The sequence below is a fragment of the Haplochromis burtoni genome, unplaced genomic scaffold (assembly GCF_018398535.1).
Source record: "Haplochromis burtoni strain Fernald_Lab_line unplaced genomic scaffold, NCSU_Asbu1 Contig_299, whole genome shotgun sequence".
NCBI classification, from domain to species: Eukaryota; Metazoa; Chordata; class Actinopteri; order Cichliformes; family Cichlidae; genus Haplochromis; species Haplochromis burtoni.
The window spans coordinates 120,441-134,600 of NW_024582660.1; the positions used below are offsets into that span (position 1 = coordinate 120,441).

The 14,160-nt window shown below is 40.3% G+C and overlaps 1 protein-coding gene across 7 annotated transcripts in view; it reads right to left on the reverse strand.

Annotated features, from left to right (window-relative positions):
• Nucleotides 1-286: 286 nt before the first annotated feature.
• LOC102308225 (receptor-type tyrosine-protein phosphatase U) overlaps nt 287-14,160 on the reverse strand; it is a 259,704-nt gene continuing 245,830 nt past the window's right edge. For 5 of the 7 annotated variants that reach the window (XM_042228047.1, XM_042228046.1, XM_005941005.3 and 2 more), the window contains 4 exons: nt 13,692-13,817; nt 5,724-5,881; nt 4,415-4,550; nt 287-1,770 (listed from right to left, as the gene is read on the reverse strand). In XM_042228047.1, the coding sequence (XP_042083981.1) occupies nt 1,708-1,770; nt 4,415-4,550; nt 5,724-5,881; nt 13,692-13,817 (483 nt within the window). In that variant the 3' untranslated portion in view covers nt 287-1,707. The remainder of the gene's footprint in view (nt 1,771-4,414; nt 4,551-5,723; nt 5,882-13,691; nt 13,818-14,160) is intronic. The other 2 variants (XM_005941004.3, XM_005941002.3) reach the window with 1 other exon arrangement.

Here is a 14,160-nt window from a genome sequence, read left to right on the forward strand (position 1 = left end):
ATGCAAAAGTGTTTAAAAATGCCTTTTTGGACTTAAGCGTCTGCCACACATCCATGTAGGACTCCGTGGGGGAGGGGAACTGGGGCATGAAATTTGAAGGCGGGTGTGCAAAAATGTGTTGAAGCTCAAGTTTTCTTCTTTGCAGTAATAAATCTGCATTATTATTAATTCAAGATGTAAAAACCGAATATTGTGATACAATATTAATGAGAAATTCCTATTTGTGGCTCAAGATAGCCTCCAGTCCTGGACACATTAACAGCCACTGGTTGTGTACACAGCCAGATATGCAAAGGACACCCCCCATTCTAATTCTGTTTGCACTTGTTTAATGCTTCTTTATAGTCATGTTGTTGTCAGTTTGCATCTTATTGTGGCTGTTTATAGTCTGTGGCTTCTCTAAGTTTCTCTGTAGTTTTTTGTGTTTCTTTGTAGTCATGATGTCATCACTTTGCATCTCTTTGTGATTGTTTTGAATGTCTTTGTAGTTACGCTGTCGACAGTTTACCTTCCTCTTTGGGATTTTGTAACTCATCTTACTGCAGGGCATGGATGTGTCCAGTTGATGGGTGGAGCTTACACATTGCGTAACATATCCGTGATGCCAACAAGAGAATCCGTTTTTTCATTCTGGAAGTATAGGTCATAGAGGATGCCAAGATTCAGCCCGAGTTGTTCTGCTTGCGTCTGTAAAATGCACTAATAAAAACCTCTTCAAAAAGTGTGGCTATGAGGCAACAGCATATTTTATTTCATTTCCTCTTTTATACACTATTTTGAAAAGAAAACACATTGAATAAATACAAATTTAGAAAGCAACAGATTTTCACTGTATTCTCACAGCAACACATGGTTACTTTTATGGAGCTCTCTCAGGACTAGCAGAGGGATTCGATTTTGCAGAACCCACCCTAAAGCAGACTTGGGCCACACACTGCAATGGAACACTTAAGACTGGGCATGCAGATGTTGAACCCTACCCCTTTTACAGACACAGAGAGAATGGATTGGCACACTGAGAGACGTTAAGAACATCTAGAAACACCCGAGGGAAGGAAAAGAAATATCTATATACACAAAGAATAAATAAAGAGAAATTAGGTCCAACACAACTTCACTGTACAGATATGTCCACTGGATGTGACCAACCTCTTTCCAGCTCAGCCTCACGTAACCCTTTGACCATCAGCCCCACCCACGATAAATTCAAATATAATATAGTACAACATGGGATGTTCACCAACAGCAGATTGCACCATTTACAATGTTACAAACAAACACAAAATATCATCCAGTGCCTGGCCTATCAGTGTTCAGCTTTCATAGTAAGGCAGGATACAGCAGAGATCTTTGTATCCAGTCAGTGAGTTGTACAACAGGTAGTCCGGCTTGCGTTGACAGTGGTTTTATAAAGTAAACTCCACTCCTGTAGTGTTCAACATTTTGGCAGATGTAGAGTGGCAAAAAAAAGAGTACGGGTTGGATCAGAGCGCAGAGGAAAAGCCAAGAAGGGTGTCAGTAGTATATTACAAATTTTCCTGGGAACTTTCTCTATCAGCCTTTATGGCCGATGTTTCATCCAGGTGTTGCAAACGAGAAAAACAGAGCTGCTTACACGGACTAAGGAGGCAGGAGCAAAGATCCAAGATGCAGGGTCCAGGATCTGGACCGTCTACTTGAGGATTGACGAGATGAAAGGGATAGATGCTATCTGACTTCCAAACAGTCCAGGTACTCCTGGGCCAGGTCATAGCAGAACCGGTACTGTTCCTGGAAACAAAACAGAGGCTTGTTTTTTCATATCATGATTACTGTTATGCAAGATAAGAAGACTGAGATTGTGGTGTTCAACAGTAAAATCCCTCGTGTCCAACTCTGTGCTGCCCTGGGTTCCTTTGCTAGCTTTTCTTGTGACTATGTCAGTAACTTGGGTGTACTGCTGGATAGCTCGCTCAAACTCGATAAGCAAGTGTCTGCTGTAGTGAGATCTAGCTTCCACCAACTGCGCCTTATCTCTAAGGCTAGGCATTATGTTCCGCATGAGGACCTGGAGAGGCTTATTCACGCTTTTGTGACCTCCAGGTTGGATTATTGTAACTCCTTGTACTATGGTCTTCCCTCTTCTCTTCTTCTTAGACTGCAAACAGTCCAAAATGCAGCAGCCCGCCTTTTGACTGGTACCAGGAAATTTTGCCATATTACTCCTGTCCTAGCTAGCCTGCATTGGCTGCCCATAAAGTACCGTGTTCAATTTAAAATATTACTCCTTACTTTCAAAACTATTAATAAATTAGCGCCAAGTTATCTTAGTGAACTTCTCAAACCACATACTCCTGCTAGAACACTCAGATCTGCCACTCAACTACTTCTGACCCAACCCAGATCTCGATTGAAGTCCCGGGGTGACCGTGCGTTTGCTCTGGCTGCCCCGGTACTGTGGAATACTCTTCCTCTCGACCTCCGCGCATCTGATTCCATTGCACTTGTAACGGTCCGCTGTGACAGACCGTGCGGTGGTGTGAGTGGTGGACCCAGGTGCGAACACAAGTGAGCAGAAGGGAGTGAACTTTAAACAAAAGCGAGCCTTTTATTGTGGCTGGTAACGCAAGAGAAACAAACAAGAATAAGGGCAGCACAAAAGCAATAACTAAACAGAAACCTAAACTGGGAATGAACTAAGGTAAGGCTATGACTTAGAATGTAACAGACCGGGCATGGAAACATGGAGGGTGGGAACACAGATGACGCGACGCAGACTACATGAAACACAGAGACTAAATACACATGAGGGATGATCAGGGGAAGTGGCCACACATGGGATCACAGCTGACACACATGAACCTAACGACAGGACAGGAGGGTGCAACTGAATACACTGACAATGAATACAGACTTACAAAGTAAAACAGGAAACATGGAAATTAGACATAACAAGAACTAAACATAACCACGCAGACAGGACTCATGACCCAGGGAAACTTAGTACAGGGGAGATGACATAACTGACAGCAAGAACTTGACAGTACAAGACACACAGACATAAACATACGAAGGGCAAGGGAGACTTAATGCAAGGGTAATAAATACGAATGGCTGGACTACCTTAAAGAACCTAAACAAACAATAAACATCAAAATAGGCTAAACATAACACACTGGGTCACACGACCCAGGACCATGACAGCACTGTTCAAATCACGATTAAAAACCCACTTATTCAATCTGGCCTTTCCCTCTAGTTAATATTTCTTTTATGATTTTATATCATGCACTTTTATGCTCATTTAAATTCTTGTTTGCTCTGTACCTGTTGCTTTCCTATGTATTAGTGACAGTTATCTGCTTGCATATTTAGTACTTGCTTTGGTCCTATTTCTATTATCCTCCTCCTATACTCTATCTTACTTGTTAAGCACCTTGGCATACCCTTGGTTTTTAAGTGTGCTTTATAAATAAAGTTTATTATTATTATTATAATTAAAGTGGTTACATCTAGACTATTTTCTTGCACTGAATGAGATAAACAGTGCTTGGCCATGTCAAAGTACAGTACAGTAATGTGATAACTCAATAACGTGTTATTCTTATCATATTTCTCTGTAAACATACTGTTTGAAAAGTTCTTTTACAAACAAATTAGCTGAAACAAGTTGGGAATGTATGCATTTCCAATCAACTCAGACTACGTTCAACTTGAGATAGGCACGTGCATGAGTAGACAAAGTAAGTCATCATCAATGACACTATGATTTACCACAGTAACAGGTAAATAAAAACCAGACTGGCCAATATAATCCAGTGGTTATGAAAAACAGGAGAGATTTTAATCAGTTTGGTCCACTCTGTCATCATTAAAGAGAGAATAAAATTTTGATATAAAATATACACATTTTTATACTGTTTTTAGTTATCATTTAGGGTTAGGGTTGAATTTTGAATTGAAAGCTATGATCCAATAGGAACAACATGTAGGCGACGGAAACAGAAGATAAAAATCAGGAGAAACAGATCAGACAAAGTTTATTTATAAATCTGTGGTTTTAGTTACCAGAGTGAACCTGCCACAAAGACATTTTTAAATTCAAACGCGTTTATGTTTTTTCTTTATAATTCTTCAGTAGAAATCTAACGTACTGATGGTAATGTAGTAACCTAATTTTTTTCTTTCTTTTCCAATACGAAATGTCATTATTTCTTCCCTCACTGGTTAAAAATGCTTTTAGCCCCAACCCCCCACCGATGCCCATCAACAGGTTTTCTTTATAGAGTCTGTTACCCCGGTAACAGAGAGAGTTTAAGTGAACTCTTTCCAGAACAGAAAAGTAGGAGTTTCCCCTCATCTCAGGGTTAACAAAATCAGAGCTATTAGCTAAACCTTCCTAGAATAGTCCCAAAGTCTCCTCCTTGTTGCTTACCATTGTCTCCACCATGTTTGGCTTAGAGTTGCGCAGCGTTTTGGCAGCAAAGAACACATCCACAATGCTGTGGTGTCGAATCATTTCCAGGATCATGGTGCAAGCACAGAAAGTACCGCTTCGACCGCCGCCATTCCTACTCCAGAAGGAATGAACAAAGACACACACAGAAAATAGAAGCATAAAGACATGAGTGACCTAATAAAGATGTGGTAGAGCAGCTCACACAGCCTCTCAGAGGGGGAGCTACAGAGTGAAATGTCACAGTTTGACTGACCGCAGATCAAGCATGCTGCCAGAAAAAGGCCAGCCGGCAGTCATGCAAGATGAATATCTGAGTAAAGTTCTCATTAAAATACAGGAGCTGGGATTTAATCAGATATTAAATGTCTTACACATAGCCTGATCTCCAGAGAACAAAGGCCCTGACATGAGGATAGGGGACAGTAATTATGCGGCGCTGCTGCCATATTTATTGGATAATATTTCTTCAGCAAAACTGAAATTTAACTGTTAAGAAAAGAACTTTCTGTAACCATTTAAAGAAAAAGTAGCAAGGCGAACAATGTGAATGTAAGCTGTCATTACTCGCAGTACGGACTACTTAAGGTCAAACATTCAGAAATTCAGCCTTCAACAGAGTCTGAAAGAGACTGAGAACCTCAGCCTTTTAGACATGAAAACTTAGACCTGCTGTACTCATAATGCGAATGCTTGAATCCAGTAAATACTTTAAAAGTGCATAGACAAATAAATGAAGTAAAATTTCCTTTTGCATGATGCAAATTACATGCACAGCACTGTGAAAAAGTGTTCACCCTCTCCCTAATTTATTTCATTTAATTTTTGTAAATTTTTTGTAATAAAACAAATGCAATATTAGATTTAAATTTTAAAAAAATTAAATTAAAAAGAATTACTCCCTGTTTGTGACAATGAGTCTTTCACATTGCAAGTGATCCAGGTCCTGAAGGAGGTACTCACATGGTGCCTTTATTTAGCGCTTTGCTAGTCATTGTACATATATTCAGAGCGTACTGTGTACTCTACATCCATGGCCAATTTAAAATTAGTTAACCTAACATGCGTATCTTTGGACTATGGGAGGAAGCTGAAGCACCTGCATGGTGAACATACAAACTTCACACAGCAGGCGTTTTAACCAGGAACTGTGGTGCTGTGATGCAACCTTCACTATCTTTCTACCCAGTGCTGGTACAAAGCAAACAACCCCAAGTGCTTATTGTAGCAATGATAGCTAAATTAAAGAAACAGAATGGATGGTGCAGGTGTATGTAAGCAGACTCACAGGCAATGAACAATGGTGCGTCCTTCCCCACACTCCCTCTGCCAGTTGTGAACCTGAGCCAAAAGGCTAAGGAAGGCTTTCTTGGAGTCGGGCACATCACGGTATGGAGACCAGCGCAGGAACTGGAAGTGACGCACAACAAGCTGGCCCTCCTGAAGCTGCACAGGAGAGAAGCAGAAAAAGGAAAAAGCTTCATCATGCATGCTTCACACACTACAAACCCATTCAGAAACATATGTGCTTATCAGCCAGAGGCAATTCTGTCAGCTCTCAGACCTGTTCTGCTTCTGTACTTTTCTATTAGGAGGTTGTTAAAAAACACATCAAACTCAGTTATCAACAAAAATGTAAACATAGTTTAGAAGCCATCAGATTTCATATATTCAATACATTCCTACCAAGCAGCACTAACCAAATCTTTTGAATTTAAAGTTACAGTTTTCTACATTTGCACCTAAATAAAATATGCAAATGTTTTTGGTTTTAATTATCTCTGAGGCTGTTAGTAAAATCACAAACGGTCACTTGATCCATTAATATAAAAATATTGATTGGTGCAGCTTTAAAAGCATATTTTATTAGCGTATTTGATGGCTACTTGAATGTTTGACCTCACCAAAGCCCAGGCTATGTCCAAAAATACAGTTTCAACATTTCAGGGTCAAAGGTGTGTTTAACTGAAATTGTACACAACCTTTTTTTTTTAAATTAAAGAAAATGTAGAGGATACTAAAACATTGCTTTATAGTGTTTTTAGTGAAGAAGAACTCCATAAGGAACCTTTAATTTTAAGGAATGCAAGAAGTAACGATGCCTCTGCTGTGAGGTAGAAGCGCATCACAAATAAGATTATGTTTGGTAACATGTAGGACCTGTGCTATCTACTGGACAATAGAATACCTTCTTAGGACAGAGTTTAATGGTGTCTTGCTCTGGTGTTTCTGTCTTCTCCGGATCCTGTGGAGCGCATGTGGGAACAGTTTCTGACATGATGTTAAGATAATTGAGGGGCCGAGTGGGATACTGAAGTAACAGGGGAGGTTAACACTACTGTGAGCTAAAGACAAGAGACACATCTGCTTCTGAAAGCACCTACAGAGGATTGTTGAGGATCTACTGAGGTCAAAGGATAGGAGGTGCAACTGCTGCTACAGGTCATGCTAAGCTACTCAGACAACACTCATGCACATGAGCAAACACAAAGACTCACTACTGGTAACACAAATATTTCATTCATACTCAAATGTTGTATATGGTCAAATTAAAAATAAAAAACTTTTTTAAAGTAATATTTGATTGTTAAAATCTTTTTCAGTATTGTATAATTGCTCAAATAAAACAAAAACTGCTTATTAAATAGGTCTCAGGACCACATGCAGCAAATTACTCCGACCGCTGAGAAGAACAAAATCAAGCTGGGACCTAGGTCACCGTTCAGAATTATTATATGTGTGTCAGGCTTCAGTTATCCTCTTGAAAATAAATGAATTGATTGGGTGCCAGGAACTACAGCTGCAAAAAAAGTTGTCTGCTGAGGTAGGGCTGGATCAAGTGTTTTTGTCCATGTTCAATGTTAAAGTAAAAACATGTCATTTGATAAGAAAATTAGATGTTTAAACAGCAATTTTAGAAATTAAGTCTGTCAAAATGACATATCAAGGGAACCGAGAGACATGCAGGGTTTACACTTGGATCTTAATGTTTCTGATTCTGTACAGGAAAGAAAACGGAGGGAAAGCAATTAAACCCATTCATTAAGTCAAGTCAGAGAAAATAGTTTGGACACTGGGGAGAAGTTAAATAGTTTGGAATTGTAGGAACCAGCAGTATCTCTCCATTCTGTTGCTGCCTTGTCATGGTAATTCATGACATACAAAATAACAGAAACATATTTGAAATCTCAAACCCAAAAACCTTTAGAGATTTATGTAAGGCCTGCCTGATGCCACTCAGTTGTGTGCATGTAGAAATACAGGGCTTATAGGAAAGGTGGGCTGCCTGAGTGGAAATTCTAAGTCTTTCTCAAGATAATAAAATGCAGGTTTTTTACTCTAATGATCGACACATATACCTAATCTAACCTAATATATCTATAAGTCTTGATTCTATAATGTAGTGACTGAAGAAAACCACTGGCATTTAGCCTCATTGTGGACTTCTAGAAGAACCAAAACAGGAGGACAGTTGTTGATTTGCAATATCAGGTATATATCTGTAGCTTTCCCCGTGTTTCTCTGTTACCTCCACCTACATCTCATTCTCACTCTGTTTGTCACTCCCAGTGTATGTAAACTCTAGTCCTGTGTTGCACTTTGTAAACTCATCCGTTGTATATTCCTTACTCAGGGCCCTATTCCAAGAAGTAGGTTTAACTAACAGCTCCAAGCTTGGTGACCCCAAATGAGGAGAACTTTGAATTTTCTGTTCCTGAAAGAGAGTTAAGCTTAGTGGAGTACATGCTGTGAACCCTGTACTAGTGATTTCAACATGCCCAGAGTATGTTTCTTTATCTGGATTCACTTAACATAACACTGGTGTTTATTAGGATAAGTGGTCACACAAACCTGGTGACCAGCTCATTATGTTAACCCAGGGTTCCCCCTATGCTTAGCTATCCCAGACTGTGTGAATGGCATCGCTCTAAAAGCTCTACAGCTGTGGAAAACCTACCACAAAGCCTCTACAACAGTTGTCCACATCCAAACTCATGACTTAAAATATCATTAATCAGAGACCCTCAAAAAAGACTTGTGGGCCTTCTATGGCCACTTGAAAGCAGCGTATCATCTGTTTGCTGACACCCCCCTATTAGTGTTGTGAAGTTCAGCTGTCTGTGTGAGTTTCACATCTGGCTTAAGGGCTTCTGCAGGAATAATGACATCCCCTTTGTGGACAACTTCACATCATTCCTCAACCTACGTGAACCTTTTAAAGCAAAATGATCTTCACCCAAATGACGGGGATTCAAGTATTCTGACCACAAATATTGATCTAAGCCTTCACTTGTGACTTCTACAGCATGACGGTGGAAGACTCCTGCTAACCCCTGCTCCATTACAGGTACAGTTATTTTCTTACCATTAATATTAGATAGATTTTCACCAGATAAATTGCACATCTGCTGTTCTACCACTACAACACCAAGTTTTTAGGTCTCAAGGTCAGCCACTTCAACTTCACCAATGCCTGTGATTATAAGGCACAGATGGAAAAACCCACATTGACCATATTTCTACAGCCAGGTTTAATAATCTTACTGTACCATGTAAGTGTCAGCCACTGAAGCTCGTCTCTCCTGCAGTTATCGGTTTTTGTAAAAATAGATATTTTAACTAGTAAATCATTTGTTTATAACGGGTTTGTGGCCTGCAGTATCTGTTTCAGTTGGTTTAAACCAGGGCCCTGCTGGTTTCAGGGAATTTTAGTCACCCAACTACAAATTCTTGAATTCTTGATTCTGAGACTGTCAGGCAAACTAATGCTCTTGTAAACTAAGAGCATTAGTTTACAAGAATAATTTAAACTGTATTTAATTTTACTCATGATTCATTTCACACTTGCCAAGTCACTGCTTTTCAAAATTCAGTGTGAATATCCATTTTGCCTTATTGTTATCTACCAAACTCTTAAATCTGGTAATATTTCTGAATTAATTCTCTAATCTGCTTGCATCTGTTGCTGTTAACTTTAAGAAAAATATATTTTGTTAGGTGTGATTAATTTACACATTGATGATCCCTGTAACTGCACTGCCAGAGATTTTCTCAATATTTCAAAGTCATTTAACTTAGGCCATCAGTTAAATGACTAATAAGGACATAATGGTGGACGTACACTGGATCTGGTCTTTACTCTCATTATATCAATAAACTCCCTGAGAGTGTCTGAATCATTGTCTGATCACAAATGTATAATTTCTGACACTTTTACAGTCAGTCTTGTCTTCCCAGAACATTTTGCTACAGGGAGTGCAGAATTATTAGGCAAATGAGTATTTTGTCCACATCATCCTCTTCATGCATGTTGTCTTACTCCAAGCTGTATAGGCTCGAAAGCCTACTACCAATTAAGCATATTAGGTGATGTGCATCTCTGTAATGAGAAGGGGTGTGGTCTAATGACATCAACACCCTATATCAGGTGTGCATAATTATTAGGCAACGTCCTTTCCTTTGGCAAAATGGGTCAAAAGAAGGACTTGACAGGCTCAGAAAAGTCAAAAATAGTGAGATATCTTGCAGAGGGATGCAGCAGTCTCAAAATTGCAAAGCTTCTGAAGCGTGATCATCGAACAATCAAGCGTTTCATTCAAAATAGTCAACAGGGTCGCAAGAAGCGTGTGGAAAAACCAAGGCGCAAAATAACTGCCCATGAACTGAGAAAAGTCAAGCGTGCAGCTGCCAAGATGCCACTTGCCACCAGTTTGGCCATATTTCAGAGCTGCAACATCACTGGAGTGCCCAAAAGCACAAGGTGTGCAATACTCAGAGACATGGCCAAGGTAAGAAAGGCTGAAAGACGACCACCACTGAACAAGACACACAAGCTGAAACGTCAAGACTGGGCCAAGAAATATCTCAAGACTGGTTTTTCTAAGGTTTTATGGACTGATGAAATGAGAGTGAGTCTTGATGGGCCAGATGGATGGGCCCGTGGCTGGATTGGTAAAGGGCAGAGAGCTCCAGTCCGACTCAGACGCCAGCAAGGTGGAGGTGGAGTACTGGTTTGGGCTGGTATCATCAAAGATGAGCTTGTGGGGCCTTTTCGGGTTGAGGATGGAGTCAAGCTCAACTCCCAGTCCTACTGCCAGTTTCTGGAAGACACCTTCTTCAAGCAGTGGTACAGGAAGAAGTCTGCATCCTTCAAGAAAAACATGATTTTCATGCAGGACAATGCTCCATCACACGCGTCCAAGTACTCCACAGCGTGGCTGGCAAGAAAGGGTATAAAAGAAGAAAAACTAATGACATGGCCTCCTTGTTCACCTGATCTGAACCCCATTGAGAACCTGTGGTCCATCATCAAATGTGAGATTTACAAGGAGGGAAAACAGTACACCTCTCTGAACAGTGTCTGGGAGGCTGTGGTTGCTGCTGCACGCAATGTTGATGGTGAACAGATCAAAACACTGACAGAATCCATGGATGGCAGGCTTTTGAGTGTCCTTGCAAAGAAAGGTGGCTATATTGGTCGCTGATTTGTTTTTGTTTTGTTTTTGAATGTCAGAAATGTATATTTGTGAATGTGGAGATGTTATATTGGTTTCACTGGTAAAAATAAATAATTGAAATGGGTATATATTTGTTTTTTGTTAAGTTGCCTAATAATTATGCACAGTAATAGTCACCTGCACACACAGATATCCCCCTAAAATAGCTAAAACTAAAAACAAACTAAAAACTACTTCCAAAAACATTCAGCTTTGATATTAATGAGTTTTTTGGGTTCATTGAGAACATGGTTGTTGTTCAATAATAAAATTATCCCTCAAAAATACAACTTGCCTAATAATTCTGCACTCCCTGTAGTTTGATTAACAATAATATGCACAATCCAAGGTTCTTGTTCAACACAATGACACATTTTTATATTTTCTATCTATGAAAAAAAATTCTGAACGTTTTTGTTACCAAGATTAACTGTAGCAAGTCACAGTTTAGTTCTGTTTTTGTGCAACCTGCCCAACAGTTACCCACTACCCACTTCTGTTTTTCAGGTTTTATCTGATTTTCACAACAGATCTCATTGATATAGTCACACACATGCACACTTCTTCCGGCCCAGCTGACATTATCCTTCCTAAATTGATTAAAGAGGTTTTACCTGTCATCTCCGCTTGACTTCTCTCTATTATAAACAATTCCCTTTTATCTGGCTGCAATCCAGACTACTTTAACCCTGCCAGTGTCTTCCCTCTGCTTAAAAAACCCTTCATAGACGCCACTAATTTACAGATTTACAGGCCCATTTCCAAACTGCCATGTTTTTCAGAAATGTTTGTGAAATTTGAGGCTCATCAGCTTCTTCAGCTGGTTCAGGGAAACAACATTCATTTCATTGATAGCACAATTAGCGTAGAATTAGCTTATGCACAAATTGAATATATAGCATCCACAATTACAATGTACGCGACCACTTTTAAGATCACATACTAAAGAATATAAAAATTGCTTCAAAGGTTGCTGCAGCTGCTTTTTAAAAACATTTAAAAAATAAAAATTAAAAAATAAAAAAAATCAGTAGGCGGTGATTTCATACCCACTGATCTCTTACCTCAAAATTAACCTGCTCCAAAGCAGGTTTGGTGTGGAGTGTAAGTTACCATGGTAATGCAACCTGGTAAGAAGTGAGCCACCCTGTAATACTGACCCAGAAATAAACCTGAACTTGAAAAGTGAGTATATCCATCCCTGTGTGTGGGATTTTTGTCATGATGGAACAGGATGTTACAGAACAGCTTGGCACTGACTATCAGATATAGGCCTTTGGATGTTGAACAAAACAAACTGTACTGGTATACTGGATTCTTGTCATCAGTAAATGGCTCTCGACACAAAGGTGGTTGTTAGAGATTCTTGAAAACTTCAACATGGTCCCTCCAACCCACATAGCAAAATTGTTATGGCTCGGATCTGGCCAACACAATGTGCTTACACATGGCCCACATACCGCAAAGAATGACGGCCCTTTGGTGGTCCAGATCTGGTTTGCCAGGGTTGGCCCACACATGGGCCAGCACAAGGCCAGTTGCAGACACACTGACGGCCCTGTGCTGGCCCAGAACAGTTTCAGCTCTGGCCCCAAATGTCAGCCTAATGTGTACCACACATATAATAACAACATGTGCTGGAACAAAATAGTGCAAAAGTAACATGACAAATCTGCCTTGAGACAGTGAATGGACTGATTCTAATGTAGTGCTTTTCTACTCTCCTGGATTACTCACAGTGCTCTATACAACATGCCACATTCACCCAATCTCACACTTTCTCTAAACTGAGCGCTTCCTAACTACATTCACATTCAGTCACACTCTTGACATGCAGATTGGAGGAGCCAGGGATCGAACTAGCTAACCTTCCAATCAGTAGGTGACCTGCTCTACTTCCTGAGCTACAGCCACCCAGTGGTAAACATGACTAAACCTTCACGAGGTTTTGGATAAAGTGTACACTCACAAACCTGTCAAACCTGCATTTGAAACGTTGGCTACTATAGCAGTATAGTATTGCAACATGGCATTTGGATCTTCTAACTAAAACAGGAAAATAGGAACATAAATAGTGCCATCATTGCCAGACCTGGCCCACATCTGGTTGACACACACCCTGCCATGACACCAGTCAGTCAGAAGTGCCAGCTTGGGCAGGCCTGTTTTCTATGAGCCTGGGCCACATAAACCAAAGCACAATTGGGCCAGATGTGGCATGCCATCACATAGACAGTGCCATTTATGCCAGGCCTGGCCCATATCTGGATGACATACCACTTACCATGCCAGAAGTCAGCCAGCAGTGCCGGCTTGACACCAGATCCGGGCCAGACCTGACTGCTATGTGGGAATAGTGCATGTAATGCAAGTCCTAACATCAACTTATGGAATGTGGCTCCCATTGTTGTGCATTACTGTGTCATGTTTGCTCATGTAAAGCAGGAACAATATCAGAACTCCTATAATTGTAGAAGAGCAGAAATGTGCTCCTCAAACTAAATATTAATATACTGACTTTATAGCAGTTTCCCAGGTAAGAAGCTGAAATTGGTCTAAAATGTTAAGATTCTTTTTTTCCTAAGCTGATTTGCAAAACTGTTGCAAACACAGTTTGCTGTTTCCACGTTATTGATTTTTCATAGATAGACTTAGTTTTCTTAGTATAATCTGTCTCCTCATTCACCATACTCATTCAAATATCACCGAGTAGGCCTGGGCATCACTGTGATGTTTTTTGTTATGGTGGTTCCACCTACCCGAGTTATATTCTGAACCCGGAAGAGACGGATTATAACATCATCGTCAGCTGTCCTGGACAGAAGCTCCACGGTCATGGGTCCAAACTGCTGCAGCCCAGGTTCAGGCCAGTACTGCAGACAAGGCTGAGACGAGAGAGGAGGCAAGAAGAGAAGGGAGCAGGTCATTAGCCCACACTTGCTTGAGGCAGTGCAAATAATTATGTCAGCACCCAGTGATGGTGAAGCCAGTAACAAGACACCTGAGTATTGACAGGAGAGACAATTAGCCTAAATGACAATGATTATCTACAAATGGCAACTGTGAATTAAATGAGCAAAAAAACAAACCACTCGTCAGCGGGAACAATCCTTCACATAAGCAGCGGTCACCTAGCTTGAATTATTCATGAGTCCCAATCATTACCATTAGTACATTATAAATTAATGGAGTAAGAGACCTTGGCTGTGCCCGGGAGAGATAAACAGG